General features: G+C 42.3%; 1 protein-coding gene and 1 non-coding gene across 2 annotated transcripts in view; one reads left to right on the top strand and one right to left on the bottom strand.

The window, feature by feature from the left end:
- ADTRP (androgen dependent TFPI regulating protein) overlaps nt 1-9,075 on the bottom strand; it is a 61,181-nt gene extending 52,106 nt beyond the window's left edge. Inside the window, exon 1 of the mRNA XM_055322889.1 lies at nt 8,671-9,075. Coding sequence (XP_055178864.1) covers nt 8,671-8,985 — 315 coding nt within the window. The 5' untranslated portion in view covers nt 8,986-9,075. The remainder of the gene's footprint in view (nt 1-8,670) is intronic.
- Nucleotides 9,076-22,047: 12,972 nt separating this feature from the next.
- LOC129508446 (U6 spliceosomal RNA) lies at nt 22,048-22,156 on the top strand. The gene has a single exon (XR_008664184.1). It is a non-coding gene; the product is annotated as a U6 spliceosomal RNA (small nuclear RNA).
- The last annotated feature ends 896 nt before the right edge of the window (nt 22,157-23,052 follow it).

Here is a 23,052-nt window from a genome sequence, read left to right as displayed (position 1 = left end):
TGACGGAGGATCCAGAGGTGAATTAGGCCAGCGACATGCCCGCCTGGGTCCTCAGACCAGCAGCACCAGTGTCACCCCAAAACTTGTGAGAAATACAAGACCTCAGCCCCACTCAACTATAGAATCAGAATCTTTGAGAGTGGAGTCCAGGAACTTATTAACAAACACTCCAGGTGATCCTTATATATGCTAAAGTTCTGGAATCACTCACTGGATTAGACATAAATTTATCACTGAAAATTCCTACTGACTACTCAAAGCTATGATAACGGACTTTCATTGATTTCTTGTTATGTGCCAGGCACTGATCTAGGTTTCTAATTTCTCATAATAACCTTATGAGGTAAGTCCTATTATCATGCTCTCTCACAACCCATTTTACAGATAAGAAAACTGAGGCACAGAGACATGAACAAACTTGCCTCAAGTCTCATGGTTGGTGAATGGGGATTTGAAACCCAGTCTGGGTCTTGAGTCAGACTTTAAAAAAAAAGTCGAGTTTCTAAGAACAATTCAGATAAAGCACTGTGGGCGGTTGGAAGAAAGACAAGTATCTCCAGGTGGGAGACTTAAAAATGACTTTGAAAAATACTGATGTCCAATTTTCAACCTATGCCCCCAGAGACTCTAATTTCCTAGGGGTGTGGCCTGGACTTCAGAATTTTTAAAAATCCTCCCAGGTGATGCTAATTGAGACAGCTAGGGTGGAGAGCCACTTACCTAGAGGAGCTTCCATTTGGACATTTGGATCTGGCCTTCCCAAGAGAGCGGAGATCCAGGGAGGGAACCCTTCTGATGGGATGAGCTTGGAGAAAGAGAGAGAGAGAGAAAGAGAGAGAGAGAGAGAGAGAGGTGGAAAGTGAGGGACAAGACCCCTCAACTAAGGGTCATGGGGGGCAAAGGGGGCAGCAAGGTAGCAAAGAATGATCAGATGGTAGCAAACTGAGAAAGGTACGAGAGCCTCATGGTCCCTGAAGGGAGGAAGAAGCTTTGAGTCAGAAGGGTGGTTCCAGAGAGGGGTGGGCAACAGTTTTGACATGAAGAGGTGGCCACCCCAATACTCGTCATCAACTTTTGACATTCAGCCCCCAGGCTGCAGAATTTGGAGCAGTCTTTTGCACATGGATGATAGAGGAAGTGGCCTCCTCCCACCACTCCCCCCCCCCCCACCCCTGCCTCAACTGGAGCAGCTCTCCTCTCACCCCAGGTTTCACTTCCAGCTGTTCAGGCCACAGCAGGCAGCTGCTTTAGTTAGGAAGGACAGGCATGGGGCCTAGGCCCCAGCAAAGAGGCCTGCACTCTTCTATCAACATAGCAATTAATCACGTACTGAGCACTGAGAGCCTGCCAGGGTTTCTGTCTTTGGGGAGAGGCCGCCTCCACCCAGCATGTGAAGTCCATGTGACTGCTTTCCTTAGCAAGAGCGTCCCAGAGTCACCATGAGTCAAGCTCATCCTAACTTTCTCTGACTTCTCCCAGTCAAAAATGAGGAAATTGGATTAGGGGAGAACACATTACTCAGAGCCTCCCCGGCTCCCCCTTCATCAATACAACTTTTCCCCATGCCTCAAACTTGCCGACACCTCTCCCTGCCCAGCCCTCCAGCCCTCCAGCCCCGCCCCCATCCCCACCCCCTCACATGTATACGCCAACTGTGTGCACCTTGTCCCCACTGATCTCAATGTGTATTGACATGCCATCATCTGTATCAACAAGGAATATTTGTGGAGCCCTCACAAAGGAGCTCAGGAGGGAGGCACTAGGGTGTTGCCAAGAGAAATAAATAAGCCAGAACTAGGGCAGAGAGGAGCCGTGCAGCAGAGCTGGAGGGCAAGGAGAGGGAGGTGCTATGAGCTCAATCAATGGGGAGCCTTCTTGGAGGGCCTCAAGGACAGGCTGGTATCAGCTCACCCAATGTGACACGGTCTGCTCATTCTCTCAGGACAATACAAAGAAATGTCTATAAAAACAAGCACAGAAAGAACAGCCAAGGGAGAAAATGGTAGCTATCAGAGACTGAACTGTGTCCCCCACACCCTCCTCCTAATTCTTATGTTGGAGTTTATAACCCTCAGTGTGTGTGGTTGGAGATAGGGTCTTTAAAGAAGTAAAAAAGCTAAAATGAGGTCAGTAAGGGTGGGTCCTAATCCGATATGATTGGGGTCTTTCTCTGAAGAAGAAACTAGGACACAGACTACACGACGAGTGAAGCAGGACCATGTGAAGACGTGGGGAGAGGAAGGTGGCCGTCTGCAAGCCAAGGAGGGGGCCTCAACAGAAACTGACCCTACTGATTCCTTGATCTTGGACTTTTAGCCTCTGGAACTATGAGAAAATAAATTTCTGTTAAGCCATCCAGTCTGTAGTACTTTGCTATGGCAGTAGGAGCAGACCAACACAGTAGAGCATTAAGTTAGCAACAACCAGCCTTCTTTTAAGAATCTTACAAAATGACTGTCATTTACATTTTTCAACTATTTTGGCTGCCCAGGAGAGCAGAGCTAATAGCTAATGCTATCCTCTCGATTAGGGTTTATTTCAGAGCTACTGCTCTGTGATTTATCTCCTACCAATTCTTTTCTAAGTTTGTTTTTTCTTTGTGCCTTTTTCTGAAATGCTGCTGGTCTAAGTTTGTTAGCTGGCTTCCGTGTTTGCTGCTAGCTAACAAATTTACCACCTGGGAAGGCTGAATTACATTTTTTATAAGTAGTGCAATTTAAGAAACCATCGCTAAAGGAAATTTTGTTTTTACATTCACGTGTCATCACAAATTCACAAAAATCTTGAAATTATGGAAACTTCGCCTTTCTAAGTCATCGCGTTAATTTCTTTGCCTGTAAGCCAGAACCTTCTTCAACTATCTCAGGAAATGAGAATTTCTTCTATTTAAAAAATAATTCCAGAGAGGGAGATTCCACAAGTTTCCTGAACAAGACATTACAGATCTTATTGGATGAGTCAAGCCATCCAACGCCCAGCCCAGCTCTGTGCCTGACTCGAACAGGCTGGGACTTTCTTAGGTCTTGCCTTCAAAATGATGCAAGACTTGCAGTGGGAGATGATTCCAGAATAAAACAGCAAATGGAGACCAATTGTGGTGAGTATTTTAAATAACTGCTGCGATGATGAGGGTATTGGTATTTGGGGACAGGTAGAGGAGACCTTTGCTAAAATAGATCTGCACTATATATAATAGACTGTTTCAAGCATCGTTCATGTGCATTTAGCTTACATAAGAAATTGAGATAAAAAAACATAGAAGAAATGATATGAAGAATATAAACTGGCATGAAGAGGAGGGGGAAAAAAAGAAACCACTAACACTGAAAGACAGGTTGGAAGAAGAATTCTAAGAATGCTCATCCAGGGCTGCGTAGCTGCTGATGACTGGCCTCAGAGTAACAGCAGGATGGCTGTGGGGAGACTCCCTTACAGGTGGGATGGGGTTCCCTAAAAAGTGCTTCAGACCAGGTAGACCCATGTTCTGGTCATTTATTCACGTAATCAACATTCACACGGTGCCCGTTAAGGTGCCAGAAACTCGGAAACTATTACACATAGTACAGGCCAGGGCAGACTCTGTTCTCACATGTTTTTATTCGGAAGAAGAGAGGATAAAGAGGAGGAAGAGCCTTTTCTGTATGTTTACTATTTTACATCATGTAGGTCAGGTTCCTTGGGAAACAGAACCAGATTCTTAGATCTGCCTGTAGAGTGTTCACCGAGGCGTGCTCTTGAAACAACTGTGAGAGAGAGGGAAGGAGGGGGTGGGAGCAGGACTGAGCAGCAGGAAAAGATGAAAGACAATGCAGTTGCATGGAATCAGCTGGTCCCCAAAGGAGCTCTAGAGCTGAGCTGGCTCTTCAGAATTGTCCTAGAGCCCAGCCTTTCTACTCCAAATCAACTAGTCATTGGATGAAGCAAACCCAAGGAGAGCCCCAAGCCTTGTCGAGGGTGCTGCCTTCTGCTAAGGGCATTTCTGGGACAGGACCTCAGCTGTGAGTCATCAGCAGCCAACACTCCTCCCAGGAAGTGTGGCAAGAATACCTTGATGCTGGGGAGATTGGGGATTCTGGGGGCCCCATCACAGGATCCACTCCATATGAAGATACTGAGGCTCAGAGATGTTAGGTAACTCACTCACGATCACACAAGTGAACAGCAGAACCAGGAATCCCCACCTCCCCTCATCGCCAGCAGCCTGGCTCCAAAGGCTGAGTTTTCAATCACCGAGCTCTATATGGTGCGTGAAGAGCCTACCAAAACATCGTGGGTTCAGTAAGTTAGTTATTTTATTTTGGGTGCTGGTGGTGACAATTTCCTGCCATCAATTCTCATCCTTTCAGCCAACTGAGAGCTGAAAACCGTGGGCTTAAGCATTTTTTTGTGAATAGACAGTGAAGTGTGTTTCTGACTCTGTTGAGCTTAAGGGTTCCACAGAGTAATGTATTAACCTGATGATGGAAATTAAAGGTTGGCCTCAAGTGAGTCCTGTAACATAAATGGATCCTCTTCTCATTATTCGTGAGCTGCATTTGGAGTTTGGGCCAATGGAGGGTCCTCAAGGATTTCTCTTTCCCTGGCCCTGCTATGCCATCTCTAAGGACCTATGTGATGAAGTTGCTGTTGTCAGGGTGACAGCCTGAGGAAAATGAGGTCAGAGATGCAGGAGGCTTGGACAACTTCATGATAAATGGAGGGTAAGGTCATGTCTTTGTCGGTTAAGGGGGGAGGGGCCCACCCAGAATCTCCCTTGGAGATCCCAGTTATGTGGCACAACGTTTCAGGAGGAACTTTATTTTAAAAAGAGGAAAACCCGGCAACCTGCATAAAGCCAACAAGCTCAATTGTAGCTAAAAGTCCCCTCTAACCTCCACCTCCCAGTTTATGTTCCCTGAGGTCAGGGGCAGTCCCCTGGATGGAAATGGAGTCGATAGGAGGGGACACAATATTTGTGGAAGTCTCAGGCACTGGAAGCCTGAGCTGACAGGAACAACCTGAGGATGTCCACAGCACTGCCATGTCTCCACACCCAGCTTCAGGGGTTCCCCATTCAGCACGACTCACTGTTCTCTGCTTGAGCCTGCCAACTCTACTCCCAAGACTGCCCCAGTGCCTGCAGCCTGTACCTGCACAGCTAACAGTGGCTCCACAGTGGCCAACTGCTGGCTGGGAAGCTGGAACGTGCACCCTGCAGAAGGAGATAACCATCAGTGAGCTGGGTGGGTGACCCTTGCCTGGATCCATGACCCACCAACTGATATTCCACTAAATCACTTTGTCCTCTGCATGACCTCCAGTCAAAGGTGAGATGACTAGAAGCTCACCACCACCTCCCTATCTTCTCTCTTCATCATCCAGTGTGTGTAGCATTCTGAGAGCTTCCTGCATGTTGAGTCATGAATCATCATGGCCATTTTGTGATGACTGCTTTTATTTCTATTTGGCAGTTTTGGAAACATGAAGTACCTAGCCCAGGATCACAGCCCCTGGAGATGGTAGAGCTGAGGTGCCATCCCAGAGACTCATAACCCTAGACTCATGCTTATAACCATGAGGCTACACAGCCTCTCCCTCCCAACAGAGAATTGACTGCCTCTTCCCTGGGATCGACGTATTCCCTCATTAGCCTCAAACTCACTTCTCCCCTTGCTTTTCTTTACTCTTCTCAGGTACTGGGCAGGAACTGGCCACTGTGACCAAATCTCAGTGGCACCCTTCCCACTCTACCCCCTGACACCAATGCTGTGTGCCTTCCCTTTGAAAGCCCTATGAAGCTTCAGGAAGAAAATAGGGATGATCAGAATGTCGATCTGCGCTAAGGTGAGTTGTGCTCTTGAAATGAGGCATAACTGATATTCAGCCAAATAAAAATTAAAACTGTTGAAAGAGAGGATGGTAAATTTCCTGGAAAGCAGGTCAGGGTACTGACTTCAACAAGTTTAAATACACTTACGAGTATTACAGCAAGTTATGAGACTTAATCATTAGGAAACAGAACCATTAAATCAACCCATGATACCTCAAGAGCAAGAAATGTTAAGGCCCAGAATCTCACCTTAAGTATCATATTTGGAATCTATATACTTTTTAAATATTTTATTTATTCATTTGAGAAAACAGAGAGAGCACAGTTTGGGGAGGGAAAGGGAGAAGCAGACCCCCTACTGAACAGGAAGCCCCGCTCAGGGCTCAATCCCAGGACCCTGAGGGTCATAACCTGAGTTGAAGGCAGATGCTTAACTGTCTGAGTCACCCAGGTGCCCTGGAATCTATCTTTAAATTGATCCCCTGAAACACAGTCAACCCATCTTCACCAACTAGAAAACTTTGCATTAAGTCATACTTTCAAGATGACACCTAACAGAGCCAGGAAAGGAAACAGCCACAGGTGAGCCCCTCTCTGCTTGTTTCAAGAGCCAAAAGATGTCAGAAGAGATAATAGTGCTCAAGAAGGCAGAAGACACTGAAGGTCAAGTGCAGTCAACCTACCAAGTTGCTCAGTTTTTCTTCCAGGGGTCCTCCTTGCCAGCTACTAGGGCAACTACAATGAAGAATCATAGAATGTCAGGAGACAAAACTCCTGCTTTAGAGCCATTTACATGTTAAGACTCACATGTGGGTGGAAATGAGAAAATAATACTATACATAAATTAGATAAATAAGCAGAGACTGAGAGATGCTGTAAAAACTCAGGGAAAGGAAAAATAAAAGTGGGTTGGAGTTGGTCAGCAGAGATTCTAAGGAAAACATGGGATTTTAGATGGTCTATGAAAGTGGCAAGGCAGTGGAGAGGCAAGAAGGCCTTCCATCCAAAGATGACATGAACATGGGTAGGGAGGTGATGGCAAGAAGCCTAGAGACCGATGCTGGAGAAAACACAGGCCTTCCTGAGGAAGAGACCAGCTTTTCTGGGAAGAATAGGGCCTGAGGGCTGAGTAGACATGTAAGCTCTTAAGTCAGGAGTGTGCAATTACTTCTATAAGGTAGGAGAAAGCCACTGTGGCTTCTTGAATAGCAGAACCATCCTGGGCAAGCAAGCTCCTAATGTTTATAATAAAACCAAACCCAACCCAGTACTTTGGGAAGATTAATCTGAAACCTGAGAGATAAATGGATGGATGGCTAACAAGAGGGCGATATAGAGATCATCTCAGTACCCAGGTACAAATTAATAATTGCCTGTCATATGGGATAGTAAGACTGAAGAAAGAATGAACCTAAGGGGGAAAAAAACCAACATAGGATTTGGTAGCTGATTCATCAGGGAAGAGAAAAAGAGATTAATGTTTGGAAAGAATAGTCTTTGACAAGATAAATGGCTTTTTCCATTCTTGGTAATATGAGGGCTCTGGGGCATGGAACTGAGAATGAGAAAGTCAGGGAGCCAGTTCGTGGGAGTAGGTGGTAAGTCTGTTCTCAGCCACGCTTACTGTGAGGTGGGACATCCATACTGGAATTTGGATTAGATTCCATCAGCAGTCCTGGCTATTGGCACTCTGCCTTTTCATTGACTTTTTAAATATAAAGCCAATAGATAGACAAAGCTGAGGTTTTTACTACATTATTCTAGCTCCACAAAAGCATTTCTTTGTGGTTTTCTATTTGTGTGTTTGTTTCATAAAATCCCGTGACTGAAAGAAGTAGTCACCTTGATAGTTTCAAGGACACTAGAGCTGCCCAAGCTTGAAGCTTTCAGGCCAAAATCAAAAGCCAACAAAAGGCCAGAGAGAAGGAAGCAGAACCTCCAGGTTGCTTGGATTTGAACCTTCTGAATTTTTTTCTCCTTAGCACTTCAGAGTGTCAATTTTTCTGATCTTGCATAACCTCTGCTTAGGATTGTGATTCCAAAGGATTGGAATATTTTGCCCAGTTTCTGAAATCAGACGTTTTTATGGCACCCTAGGTCTTAGTTTAAAAAAAAAATCTCAAACATTAATTAGCATCCCCAGAGGATGTACTATTTTTAACTTTTAACTTTAATATTTTTACATATTCCCAAAACATTTTCTAAAAACCTATTTTTCTCCCATTCATTCACACTTCATTCATCAGAATGTGGTCAGCTGGGCTAGAGAGACAAGAAGGAATCAAGTCATAGGATTGGTTGGTAAATTGTTGAAAATGTGTATTTGCCATTTGGTTGGGTGATTCATCCTTTAAGATGGAGCCTGAGCCTATAAAAAATTGAAGTGGGATCTGAACATGGCAAAATGTGTTTGCTTTTCTTAGATAAATCTGTTAGTCTGTGCTGGAAAATGGCATCGTTCCCCCATTGGAAATTGTGCTTCCCACGCAACATACGCCACCCTGCCTTCCCTCACAGATTTCCCCAAGCAAAGTTCAAATTCTCGCTTGTGTTTGTAGTCAGTCCCATGGTGAAACCATTAATTTAGTCTTTCCATTTGAGCTCATCTGAGAAGAGCTCCAAGATATGACTCTTTTCAAAGAGTGTTTAACAATTAGCACAAAACATAGCTACCGAAAACCTCTGAATTGGATTTCTCGGAGCCAATTGTCAAGTCAAAAAGAAAGCCAAAACCCAAAGACAATGAAGAAGGAAGACAAAGGATGGAATTTTGTATTTACCAAAAGTCAAAGGTGATATGTGTAAAAATGCTAATACTAGAGACTAAGAGCTTGCTTCCTGGTACGTTCATATGGACTTACCAGATTTAGGAATGTCAAGTACTTCCAGTGTCCACCATTTAGAAAGATTTTGGATTTCTGCTGGTCCCCTCCTTGCTGTGAGATGTAATAATTGAGAAAAATATACCAGCTCAGAACAAGGAAATGGTATATGCAGGTACAAGTCCTCGTCATGGCTAGCTCTGACCAGGGAGCCATGGATGACTCAGGCAGCTTTCCTCTGGCGTCCTTCCTTGTGCGGGTCACAGCTGAAGTCGTATAAGGCATGCCCGAGAGCTGTAAAACACCCCCTCTGGGATTAGGAGTTCCCGCAAGACCGAATTTTGCTTCTCTCATAGGCTCCCTCCCTGATAAACTTGAGAGGCAGGATTACTGTTGGTTTTCAGATATCTTCATTTAGATAATGACAAGTAATCCCCAGATCTGCATAAGTTTCAGTGTTTTAGGCTTTGAAGAGGGGCAGGGGAGAAGGTAAAATCTGTACTTTGCACTGCTTGCCTGGGGTGGGGGTTAAGGGGCCTTATTGTGAAACAGCAATAAACTCTAATCAATACTGTCAGGGCCATATCCTCTTTTCATTCCTTTTTATCTGGGCAGAACAAGGAAGTTGGAATAATACTTCTTGAGAGATGAGGGTCAGGTTGATAGAAGGAGACGAGAGATTATGGGCACATTTATGGTACAAAGGGAGGTGAGTAGAAAGGGAAAGGATATTATAATCTTGCTCCTGAGGTTTCTAGGGTCCTATATAATCTGCAAAAAACTGCTCCTCCAGGGAGCAGCCCCAAAACTTTTTTTCTTTTCCTTTAGTTTTTTCTCTATACCCTAGAGAACCAAAGGTTACCTAGGGCTGCCCCAGATCATTTACATGGGTGTTTCTGTGCCCTGAGAAGAAGCATAGCAAGAGGTCTGTGGCCAAAGAAGCATAGGAAGAAGTATGTAGCCATGACCCCGACATACCTGAGTTTAGACATTGCTGGGAGAGAGTGAGGGTCTCTGCATTGCCTCAGAGAGTAAGAAAACGTGCTTAGGCTGGGCAGAGTTTGCAGAACCTGGCCCTGCTCAGGCTCGGCAGAAGGCACCTGAGAGAGTGCTAGAAGTGTGATGCCTTGTGACATCACCAGCTTGTTTCCCTGGGCAACTGATTCAGAGGGTTCTGAGCAAAGCCCCAAGGGAAAGCTCCCAATGTTGTTATGTAAGTCTGGAGCTGATGCTGTTTGATGATTTAATCAGGGCTGACCAGTAGTTGGAGAAAGAATTACAGGCTACATACACACGGAGGGCAAGAGAAAAGCAAACCCACCTCCTAAGAGTCATCAGACCCCAGACATCAAGAATTCTATATGGTGGCAGGGGTGGGGAAAGCAAACCTCAGCCAGCAGTAGAGGGTCATCATTGTAAGTGTTCCCAAGGGGAGGGATGATCTGGCAAATGGTGACATAAAACTGTACACAATTCCATGGCCTAGGTTAAAATTACAAATACAGCAGTTCATGCTTTGACAGGGCATATTATGTGACAGGCCTTGCTCTAAGTGCTTTATAATATTAGCTCATTTAACACTCTAGACACCCACACGAAGTAAGTACTATTATGAACCTCATTTTCAGATGGGGCTGTTAAAAGCATGCTCAAAAAGTAGTAAGAGACAGAGCTTCAGTGTGCACTGACCATAACGAAGCAATGTTTGTTCTCATGCCCTCAGACTGCCTTTGTGATGTCTCTCCACTTTCCGCTGACCCTCTTTTATTCCTCTATCTCTGCCATGGGGAACTTCTCTCAGGAAAGAATCAGATCTGTTTTGAAACTTGGTGCACATATAGGTTATTGTGCTATGTTTCCTGCGGTGTTTTCATGGTACACATCATTATAGATTAGGGGTTTGATACCTTTTTACAAAAATCTCAAGCAGAATTCTGCAGATGGGTAAGGATTTGGGGCAAAAGTGAGAAAAGACAGGAAGACAAAGACTCAAATATCTGGAACATGTATACCCAACCTGGAAACTGGCCTTTTAACACCTGGATTTTTTTTTCCTGCATTAATCTCAATGCCCATAGATGAAACCTTTCATAAATATTGATACAGTTGGGGCATCTGGGTGGCTCAGTGGGTTAAGTGTCCAACTCTTGATTTCATTTCAGGTAATGATCTCAGGGTCATGAGAGTGGGCCCCACATCAGGCTCTGGTGCTGGGTGTGAAGCCTACTTAAGATTCCTTTTGTCCCTCTCTCTCCCCTCCCCTCAAAAAAATATTGATACAACTATTTAAATTTATTTGTAAGTTGTTCAGTGTTTGACATTGGAATCCACTTGTTACCATTTTAATGAATAACATATCTATCTATCTGTCTATATTTAATTCAATATATTTTCTCATAAAAATTTCCACAGAAATGTTGTCTAAAGAGAATTCTACCTTGTGACCATGATCACACCACAGTTTGTATCTCTAGTTGAATAACTGATAAATTTTCATGAAGCACTTTGGCCATCTGTCACCTGCTCTGAGACCAGGTGGAGCTTTGTGGAATAAAGATAGTGTCACCACTTAGCTGCACAATATTACAAACTAATACATACTAAATCTGCTATTAGCCTGCCTTTCTCCACTCTTCTAGTATCTGGAGGCCTCATGTCATATTCAGGAGAAGAAGAGAATTGTTTCCTAACTTAATAAAAAACTGACAGAAATACACTTTTTTTTTTACAGGAAACACTAAAAATATAAAATAACCATATTTCACATTTTGAATTGAACAGATAACTTGACTCTTAAAAGCAACGTTCTTGGAAACTCTCTACCTTCTGGGAGTTTAGAACATTAACCTTTAATTTCACAAATAATTATTGAGGAACTGCTAATTGAGGAGTACTTACGAGGTTCTGTGGATTCCCTGAGGAATAAAAGAGAGAGAGAGCGATAGCCAATCCCTGTCCTCATGGAGGTTTTATTCTAGTTAGGGAGATGGACATTAAATAACAATACAATTAGGTGTTAATTCATAATTATGGCAGTTTCTGTGGAGGATAATAGCGCGAGACCTGGAGTGGTCTCTTGTAAACAGAGCTGTCCTCCCAATACTCCTAACAAGCTCTAACCATCCTTCCCGATCTTTTTTGAGAGCTCCTCTTTCTCTGCCAGCACTTTATGTGCTTGTGTTTCCCAGGGAGCTACTCCAGCCCTCTGCCCTTCTCCCTATATACTTACCTTAGTGATGCTGCTCACTATCACGGTTTCTGCCACGACTTTCCAGTCTATAATCACAAATTTTATATCTGTATTCCCAGCCCTCTCTCCATCCCCACAAAGCTTCAAACGTATCTTTGACTACTTGTTGCATATTTCCTGAATGAGTCAGATGTACTTTAAACTCAAGATGTCTAAAATGAATTCACTAGCTTGCCCCAAATCTGACCTCTTGTCTCCATCCTCTGTCTTGGGGGGATGGCCCCCTTGTCCAGCCTGGGAGCCTTCTTTGTCTCCTCTGTATCCCTCACTGCCCAAATCCTGCCAACTTCATCTCCCAAATCAAATTCAAGTCAATCCTCCTCTTGCTATTCTGTCTATAGCTACCCTAGTTCAAGTCTTCCCAATCTCTTCCCAGTTGGTGCTGTCTTCCAACTGGTTTTCTGGATTCTAGTCTTATCCCTAATTCCATTCTTCCCTAGATGAGGAAGTGAGTCTATCCAAAAAGCCAGTCCAACCATATCCCTCTCCAGCCCTTTAATGTATCAATATCATGTACAGGAGAGCATTTTGATGTTCCTCCAACCACACCTGGCTAGGTCATGCACCAGTGCTTTTGCTCCTACTGCCTCCTCTCCATGATGGCCTCCTCTCAACATGTCTTTGATTGGATATCTGATAACCATCCTCTAAAATGCAGCTTAGCAGTTTCCTTCTCTAGAAACCCTTCTCTGAACATCTCAACCAAGCCATGTTAAAAAAGAACTCCCTTCTAGTCTTCCTTAATACCCTGTGCATCTCTGCATGTTTCTTGCTGATTATTAATGTCTTAGTCCATTCCGGGTGCTACGACAAAAATACCATAGGCTGGGTAGCTTATAAACAACAAAAACTTATTTCTCACACATCTGGAGTCTGGGAAGTCCAAGGTAAAGGCACTAGCAGATTCAATGTCTGCTGAGAGCTTCCTGGTTCACTCATTGATGGTCATCTTCTTGCTACATCTTCACCTGTGGAAAGGAATGAAAGATCCCTCTGAGGACTCCCATGTAAGGGCAATAGTTCCATTAATGAGGGCTCCACCTTTGTAGTCCAATCACCTCCTTCAGATCCCATCTCCTAACACCATAACACCATCACTTTAAGGGTTAAGATATAAATTTTGGAGAAACAAAACGTTTAGTCCATAGCAATTCAAATTGAATATCTTTCATGAACTGTCATCTCCCTGGGCTCAGAGATGGTGTTTTTGGATTCTTAGAGCCTAGCATAGTGCTGAACACACAATAAAAACTTAATAAATGTCTGTCGAATGGACAAATATGTATATACCAGACATACTTGTCTACTGAGCCTTATTATAAAGCCAGCTCATTCATGAAAATCTTACTATCTAATAAAAGCGTTCAGTTGCTGGTTTCTGGTGAGAAGCTGGAACACTAAGATGAGTAAGGCATAACCCAGGCCTTGGAGGAACTCATAGTCAAGTGGCAGAGACAGAAATCTAAACTAAAAAAATCATAGCACAATGTGATAAGTACTATAATAGAGGTATGTATAACCTATTAATGGAACCTAAATTATCTTGCACATTTTCTGTCATTCTAACTATACAGGAGATTGACTTCAAGATAAATGCATTGAGTGAATCATCAGAAACCCCTGATGCCATGTAGGAGAAGATAAGGATTAATGTGATCTCACTGTGTAAAGTAGCCATGGCCACCAGCAAGAACAATGATTTTGTCTAGTAGAGATTATAACCCATTCCTAGGCCAGTCACAAAATGAGGAGGTACAAAAAGCAGGGGCTCAACCTGGGCTCTAGTTTACTGTGGGATGATCAGCCATCAGCCTCATTGGGGCATTAGTTACCTCGAGTGTGAAATGGGACTTGGGGTACCTACAGTGGTGATTATCTTGCTTCCTAAAGCCAGGACATCTACTGAGCTAAAGGAGCATTTACCAAGCCTGGCCTCCGAAGGCACTAGAGGGAAGCCCCAAACCCATAGGTATACACCAACCCCCACACATACCATGGAGCTAACTAGAGCAGAAGGTGTTGAAAGATGCTCTGTGGTGTTGGCTACAGGTAGCACAGTGGTGTGAAGGAAATGATGGCAGAGCTCAGAATTCTTGAGGTTATGTTGAAAAAGTTGATAAGTATGGTTTCATTTTGGCTCAAAAGAGAGGCCCCTCCAGCTGCTGGTGCTAAACAAACAACTAACCAATAAATCCCAATCATTTTAAGCTTCAAGATAGGTCAGCAGGACTTAGCTGCATTCTACTTAGCCTCTTGCACGGAGCCAAAGTGGCTCTTTCCCTTTAAAGCTGGTGTACGTCCACATACTTTATAGGTTCTCTTAACTTGCCCATACTTCAGTAAATAGTCCCATCATTAAATTTCCATCTGAATGGGCTAACTTTTCCTGCTGGAATGCTAACTGGTGTAGCTAACCAGACTATGAGCTCCTCCTAGGGAGTCTGATACACCTCTGGAACCTCAGAACTATTCATGGTTGCAGGTAAATACCAGATGTTGGTAAAGATCTGTTGGCAAGGATCAATTTTGGTATTATGGTATTCTTAATATCGAACTAGGGAGCTCTCTAATCCTTGGGTTTCCTGATAATTACCATCCTTGTCACTCAGAGCTGTTTTCATTTCCCTAAAACCCCTGCTGCCTCTGACCCAGTATACCTCAGTGACTTTTAAAGGACCTCTCCTCAGTAAAAGGTAAGTGATTCTGGAAATAATAAAATGTGTGTGTGACATCCAATTGGAGTCAAGGTTCAGGGGAAATAGGCTCTTATTTTCAGTGGATTTTGCATCCCTACGAGCCTTTGTCCATTTGTTGTACATGCAGCTGTGAGTTAGAATGAAGCGTTTCACCCATTGGGTTATTGATGACACACCTCAGAACATTTGCTTTTCTCAGAGGTCTCTGTGACTACTCTGCTTTTTAAAAACCAGAACACTCATGGAAGGCCCCTTCTGAAATCTCTTTGGTGAGAACATGGGTGGGTTTCCAGCCACCAATCCAAGCCAACTCTAAAAGGCAGAGGCATCTATCTTCTTTGAGAACTTTACTGGCCCACCACTTTGCCTATTGCACCGGGAAACCTCATTCAAACCTGCCTTGCTCTTTGCTCTTGGGGTTGGTTTTCACCAGAATACAGTGTTCTGTGCTGATCTTCTCATATTCACTCAGAGGAGCAAAGTTGTCCTTTGGCAGTTTTCTGAAGATCCATTTTTAGTGGAGAGGCCAAAGAACTCTTCCTGTTTACAAGCATGAAATTGACACATTGTTGTAGAAGTTCAAAGCGGGAAAGAACCGTTTGAGGTCAGTTAATTCAACCTCTTCATCTTTCAGAGAAGAAAATTAAAGCTCAGAGGAGTTAAAGGACTTACCCCAAATCACAGAGCTATTAGTGGGGGAGCAGTGACTAGAATACAATGCTCTTAATCAGGCCAGCAAGCTCTCACTATTTCTTGAGTTGTTTTTGTTTTGTACCCAAGCTCTAGAATTTTCAGGTGATTTTTTTCTTGCTTGAATTAGCTTGTCACTTGATTATATGAGGTCTGATGAAGTTATTAAAGAGAAAACATCTTCCTAGAAATGGCCTTTTCAGCCTCTGAATCAGATTTCACATTTTTTGCAAATACCATGTTAATCAGACATGCTCAGTTTCTCATAAGAGAACTCAGATATTTTCAACAGATTTTTACACCCTGAATTAATCGGCGCAATTAAGAAACACACTCAGTGCTGACCAGCAGTACATTCTAGTTTCAATCTTTTGAAATTCTCATGTGAATTTCTGCTCTCATGGGTAATTCACCCTAAGATCAGCAGTTAAGCTCTGGTTATTTTATTTTGGCAGTCTGTATAGAAATATGTAGGAGTCATGTACAGTTAAATACGTAAACTACTCTTTGATTTGCTGATTTTCTAGCTAATAATTATATCATTTGCTGAACGAAGGTATTGACACCCCCAATAATAATTATGGATTCAGGTATTTCTCTTTACAGCTCTATCAGATTTTTCTGTGTGTATTTCAGACTATTGTTTGGTACATACATCTTTAGGACTGCTATGTCCCCCTGGTGATTAATCCTTTAATCATTATGTAATATCTTTTTATGCTTCTAGTAAGTTTTTTTTTGTTCAGATAAAGTCTACCTCACCAGATATTAATATTACAATTCCTTCTTTTTTTAAATTGATACTAACATAGGATATATTTTTAATCCTTTTGTTACTGATCTATTTTGTTGAAATTAAAGTGAATTTCTTGTAAATATTAATATTACAATTCCTTCTTTTCTTAAATTGATACTAACATAGGACATATTTCTTAAGCCTTTTGTTGCTGATCTATTTTGTTGAAATTAAAGTGAATTTCTTGTAAACAACATTGATGGGTTGTGGGGGTTGTTGTTTTTTTTTTAACTCACTATGCCAATTTCTCTCTCTTTTTTTTTCAATCTCTGTCCTTTAATTGGTATATTTAGACCATTTGCATTTAAGGTACTTGTCTACTATGTAATTATTTGTTATTCTTTGTCTCCTCTATTTCTTGTACCTCTGTTCCTCCTTTCTTGCCTTCCAATCTATTAGTTTGAACATGTTTTAGTGTTCTCTCTTGATTGAATTATAGTGGTTTTGAGTGTATCTGTTTGTGTAGTTTTCTTAGTGGTTGCTCTGGGAATCCCAGTATATGCACGTGACTTCCTAGAGTCTATTGGCATTAACATTTTACCATTTGAAATGAAGTGTGGGCTCCTGGCTTCCACTTTAGTCTCTTTGCTTTTCCCTCTTTTAAATATCATAGCCTTAAGCATCAGATGGTGTAATTTTTGTTCTACTCATTAAATACAATTTGGAAAGCTCATGAGAAGAGTTAGTCTATTGTGTGTACGATACTTTTGCTCCTTACATTGTTCTTTCATCCTTTCCAATGCTTCGAGTTTCCTTCTGTTATCATTACCTTTCATCATGAAGTACAGTTGATCCTTGAACAATGCTGAAGTTAGAAACATCAATCCCCGTATAGTCTGCATGTAGTGTTTGACACTCCAAAAGCTTAACTACTAATAACCGACTATCGACTGGAAGCCTTACCAACAACATAACTGTCAACTAACAAGTATTCTATATATGTCTTATATGTGGTGTTCTTACAATAAAGCAAGCTAAAGAAAAAATGTTAAGAACATCAAAAGGAAGAGAAAATGCATTTATAGTACTAGTTATATAGTTGTTGAAAAAATTCTGTGTATAGGTAGGCTGGGCCAGCCAAAGGGGCAGCAGTGAGGCTGGGCCTGGCCCACAATGGTGACATTCTCTGCCTGCTGGCCTTAGCTTGGTAGAATCAGCTGTTGTTGGGCCCACGGGTGGCAACAGAGGTCTGGAAGAACACTACAGTTGCCCCATCTACCCAGAAGTAGACCACCAGCCCGTAGCTATTGGCAGTTGTGGCTACTCATGAGTTCCCGAGGTTCCAGGAGGCCATAGAGCAAGGGCAGCTCATGGGGAGAGCCCAGGAGGGGTCTGAAGCTCCCAGCTGCCCCTGCACCTTTCAGAGACTAGTTCATGGAAGATAAAGGGCAGAGGCATCAGGGGCTCAGACTTCTATAGAATGTGGTGCCTGCCCTCTGGGCTGTTCCTTTGTTTAGCCTAGCCTCCCTGCTGCCAATCCCAAGCACTCAACACAACCATCCTGTTGGCACACAGGGAAACCTGCAGATCTTCCTGGTCCTGAAATCTCCAGGAGCTGCTGACACCCTTATTAGGCCTCCCTGGGTACTCGGAGGGCAGCAGGTGGGGCCTCTGCATCAGTCCTCTTTGATCTGATCCTGTAGAGACTCAGGTACACAGTTGCAAATAAACACTTTGTGGCTTTTGCTGTCAACTCTTTAAAAAAAAAAAATCCACATTTAAGCTGATTTAGGAAGTTTAAACTGGTATTTTGCAAGGGTAAACTATATTTCCCTTAGCCATTTTTTAAAGACAAGTCTGCTAGTAACAGGATTCGTTAAGTTTTCCTTCATCTGAGAATGTCTTTATTGCCCTTTCATTCTTGAAGACTTTTGTAAGATATAGAATTTACTGTTGACAGTTTTTGTCTTTCAGCACTTGAAAAATGCGCAACTTCCCTCTGGCCTTTATGATTTCAGATGAGAAATCTGTTTTTATTTGAATTTATGTTCCTCATGGTTGATGTGTTGTTTCTCTCTAGTTGTTTTGATGATCTTGTCTCTAGTTTTCAGAAGTGTAATTATGATGTGCTGTGGCATCGATGTTTTTGGACTTATCATCTTTGGAGATTGTTCAATTTCTTAAATGTCTTTCACCAAACTTGAGAAATTTTCAGCCATTATTCTTTTTGAATATACTCTTTCATTCCAACTCTTTTTTCCATTCTTCTTCTGGGACTCCCATGATATAAATTTGGGGATTTTGTTACAGTTCCCTGAGGCTCTGTTTATACTTTTTCTAGTCTGTTTTCTGTTTTTCATATTGAGTACATTCTAAGTTCATCAATTATATCCTCTGTTATCTCCACTTTATTATTGAGTTCATCCAATGAGGTGTGTGTGATTTTTAAAAAATTTCTGTTATTGTGTCTTTCAGGTCTATAATTTCATCTTGGTTCTTTTTAATAATTTCTATTTCTTTGTTGATATTTTCTATTTTTCATTTTTTTATGAGAATTGCAAATTCATTAAAGCATTTTTACAATAACTCCATCCTTGTCAGATAATTCCAGTATCTGTTTCATCTCTGTTGTTGGTGTCACTTGATGACCATTTTTTCATTCAAGTTCTGCTTTTCCTGGTTCTTGGTGTGGCCAGTGATTTTTTTTTTTCTTTTGTATCTTAGATATTTTGATTACTATCTTAAGAGTCTCTGGGTCTTGGGATCCCTGGGTGGCGCAGCGGTTTGGCGCCTGCTTTTGGCCCAGGGCGCTATCCTGGAGACCCAGGATCGAGTCCCCACATCGGGCTCCGGTGCATGGAGCCTGCTTCTCCCTCTGCCTGTCTCTGCCTCTCTCTCCTCTCTCTCTCTCTCTCTCTCTCTCTGTGACTATCATAGATAAATAAAAGAATTAAAAAAAAAGAGTCTCTGAGTTTTATTTAAATCTTTCATTTTAATCAATCACTCTGTTTAGGTTTAGCACTCAGGTCCTGGCTTGACTTTTGTAAGCTATGGTTGCTGGTAATTAATTTCTTCAGAGTTTGTAATGCCTCTTTGATGTGCTTTCTTTATCCAGTGGACCTGGAGCTCCCAGAAGGATAAAAATATCTCCAGACATTTCCAAAAGCCCCTTGGGGAGAATATCACCTCCAGTTGAGGAGTATTGCTTGACAGAAGTCAGAAGGATTCAATGTTCCCCGTGTGGGACAGATCATGATCCTATAGGAGGAGGATATATTCTCCCCCAAAGTCTTACGCACGAACTTCAGAATCCCAGTCTGTGTTTGTGTGCACTAACTCCTCTGGCCTGGGATGAGGAAAAGGCTTTATTTGCCTCTTACTACATCTGCTCAAACTTGTACTCAGGGATGATATACTGACAATGCTTCCTATAATGAAACAGGATCTGATTTCTTGTAAAACCCAGCTCTCAGGCTAATCTAGCTCCAAACAAACAAGTGGTCTTTATTATGGAATTACAGCTATGAAGTTTCAAGGTGAAATCCTCTTAGCATTACATATATATGTATGCATATTTATATTTTCTGCTTTAAGACATGCTGCCAAAGATTGTTATCAGATACATCCTTTTTGCTTGTTAGTTGGTTTTCTTATTTCTACATGACTGAGATGACATCACATGACCTTTTGAAAGTTTTTGTTTTTCTGCCTGGAAACATAGGGCAGTGTTTCATAAAAGTGAGGGAAAGGTTGCCATGCTTTAAAAAAAAAAACAAAAAAAAAAGAACAAAAAAAAAAAACAAAAAAACAAAAAAACCCTAACGTTAAAAAAGAAAAGGAAAGAAAATGAAGGAAAGGAAAGGAAAGGAGAAGAGAAGAAAAGAAAGAAGAAAGAAAAGAAAGAAAGAAAAGAAAGAAAAGAAAAGAAAGAAAAGAAAAGAAAAGAAAAGAAAAGAAAAAGAAAAGAAAAAAGAAAAGAACTGCCAGATTGCTTATTGCAGAGTTGAGTCATTTGGCCAAAAGGAGTTGTTTTGGCTAATCATTTACTCAGCTGCCCTCTGAATAGAAATGCCATTCTCAAATTGTATGAAAATTAAATGAAACCTCACAGAATACTTGTTTACCAGATTAGCTGAAGTTTAAGGTCAAATCTGTTGGCCTCCTTGGCATTTTCTACATGCCAAGAAGTCTAAATTATTACAAATTAATTATTCAACTGGAATTGCTTCACATTATCCCGTTGGTGGAGGTGCCTCTATGATCACTAAGCAATTTCCACCATTCTCCTCCAGAATGTTTGTGACATTTGGGGCTACTGAAAGTGAATCCAATTATGTATTGGATAAATCACACACCAATGCAAAATAAACTTAGCTTCTCTCTCTTACTTTCAACAAAAGTAGATTTCTTTGAAACATGGCCTGCTCTGGATAAGAATGTTTTATGGACTGTGAGCTCCTGGAGACAGAAGTAGAGCTGGTTCTCAGCCGATTGGAGGAAATGTCTCCTTCTGGCCGTCTTCTCTGACACCAGCCCTTTGTATACTTGTCTTAAAGAGGCCTAAACTTTTGTCCATGATATTCTACCGATTTCCTTTCTCTGTCCCTTTTCCAAGAATCAGAAGGAATCTTGATAAAAGGATTTGGGAAAGTCCTTATAGGGAATAAATGAAACATAGCCACTTGTCTTCAAGGCTGTCCTCAAACCATAAGGCCTCCTTGCCAATGAACTTACTTGAAGTGCTGGGAAGCTAACTTTTTTTTATATGTTTTTGGAAACAATAATTACTTCACTGAAGGTGTAATGATCTTCTCCCCCATCATAGTAGTAATGTAAAAAGAGTTTTTACATAGTTTTTTGGCTCATTGGTGACGTTAGTGTGAGCATCTCTGGTTCCATTGATCTGGCTATAACTTTGAAGGTGAAGACTGGCTCAGGAGCTCAGAGAGAATGTACTGGGTCTACAAGCCCTGGGATCCAGGGCCAAAGAGAAAAATCCACCCCTTCGTCCTGGCACTGCTATTGTCCTGTTGTCTGCCATCGGTGACATCATTGTGGGGACATGACGAGGAAGAGGATGACAGAGGAAATGTCTGCAAGCTGCTGGATGATTTCAATGGCTCTCAATTTGCTTTCTGTTATTTTGGTGAGGCTGCCTGCCTGCCTGCAGTCAAATGTTGGCTTCTAAAGAAGTGTGGCCTCCAAAGCAAAGTGAGGCATATTATCTTCGAAAGGTGGCCAAGAGTGTGAGCTTCAAAATTAGTGTGCCCTACTTCAAATCCTGGTTTCTTCCCACCTGTATGCCCATGAACAAGTTAATGAAACTTTCTGTGTCTCAGTTTCTTCAGCTATAAAGTAGGGTTAATAATAGTGGACAATTCATAGTGCTGCCATGCAAGTGGAATGAAGCAGTCTTTGCAAAGTTCTGAGGATAGAGCCTATAAGGTGGTAAGTACTCAATAAGCATTAGGCCTTATCATAGAAAGTACTTGCAAAATGCCTGTGCTCACAGCCACCACCTGATCAGAACGCCCATCTGGACCACAAGGACCTTACCACCAGGAAGTACATTTGTAATAGCAACTTTTGCTGCATATTTTATGGGAGTGGCATGATAGAGGTGCTGAATTCATCAACAGGCCCTCCTTTGCAAGCGGCCTGAATTCTTTCCAAAAAACTTTGATGGGAATGATTTTCAAACGTATTTCAAAATTCTCTTAAGGGCAACATTAATTTTTAAACTAAAGAGAAGTTGTTACCCTTGACCTGGGGCTTTCCATTCAGACTGTAATGACCTATAATTTCCCAATGCCCCTGCTAAGTTTGTTAGGAATTGAAAAGAGCAACTGAAATTGACCTAAAGTCCAATGTTTGTGAACTATCACTACCTCTCACTCTGAGAGAGAAACACAGAGAGAGATTGCGAATGCACATGTGTTGGGGGGGCAGGTTTGTGTGGGCAAGGGAGGGTAGGAGGAAAAGCAAACAGTATTGAGCTGGTGTCTTTGTTTTAATCAAGGGGAGTGCTAAGTGATTGTCTTCTAGCACTCCCCTTGGCAGCACAAATACTAAAATTGGAATAATGCAGAGAAGATTAGCATGACCCCTGTGCAAGAAATATCTCCTGGTAGCAGAGAGAAGTATAGAAACAATTCAAGTGTGCCTGACTGTTTACTAAATTTTGAAGGTTGAGAAAACTGATTTTGAATGCATAGCCCAGATATTATCTAGAAAGAAATATTTTCTTCTAAAGAAATCAGGAAGTAGGACTATTGGTTAATGATGAAGGCCAACATGCATAACCCTAATAAGCCACACAGAGGCCTGTGGGGGGAGTCCTGGGAGTTGTCTATGTTTGGGAGGTAGAGAAATGGCCCTGCCCTAGGTACCTCAGAGTTCACAGACAGGGAAGAAAAGAGGAGACACTGCTTAGCCCCCCCAGTTCTCTGCCCTTCCACCTCATTCCCAGCTCAGCAGGGTGACCCTGGGAAGCTGAATTATGGATCCTTCACCAGCCCCACACAGAAGAGAGTCTGGTATCCATGCCCAGAGTTCCTGAGAGAGTGCTCTGTGAGCCTCCTCAGTGAGCTCCCATTGAACAGACCACAAAAGGACATTCCAGCCTCTCATCCTGGATGGGTGCTATGGACTCAATGCCAAAATTCACATATTGAAACCCCAATCCCAAAGGCGATGGTATTCAGAGATGGGAGCCTTTGTTTGTTTGTTTGTTGTTTGTTTGTTTTAAAGATTTCATTTATTTATCCATGAGAGACACACAGAGAGAGGCAGAGACACAGGCAGAGGGAGAAGCAGGCTCCATGCAGGGATCCTGATGTGGGACTCGATCCTGGGCCTCCAGGATCAGGCCCTGGACTGAAAGCAATGCTTAAACTGCTGAGCCACCCAGGCTGCCCCTGATGGGAGCCTTTGAAAGATAATTAAGTCATGAGGATAGAGCCCTTATGATGGGATTGGAGCTCTCATAATAGAAGATACTGGCGAGAATTATTTTCCTTTCTCTGCTCCCTGTCAGGTGAAGAGACGAT

The sequence above is a fragment of the Nyctereutes procyonoides genome, unplaced genomic scaffold (genome assembly GCF_905146905.1).
Source record: "Nyctereutes procyonoides isolate TBG_1078 unplaced genomic scaffold, NYPRO_anot_genome, whole genome shotgun sequence".
Lineage (NCBI taxonomy): Eukaryota > Metazoa > Chordata > Mammalia > Carnivora > Canidae > Nyctereutes > Nyctereutes procyonoides.
The sequence above is the reverse complement of the archived record's forward strand: the minus strand, read 5'-3'. Positions and strand labels throughout refer to the sequence as shown.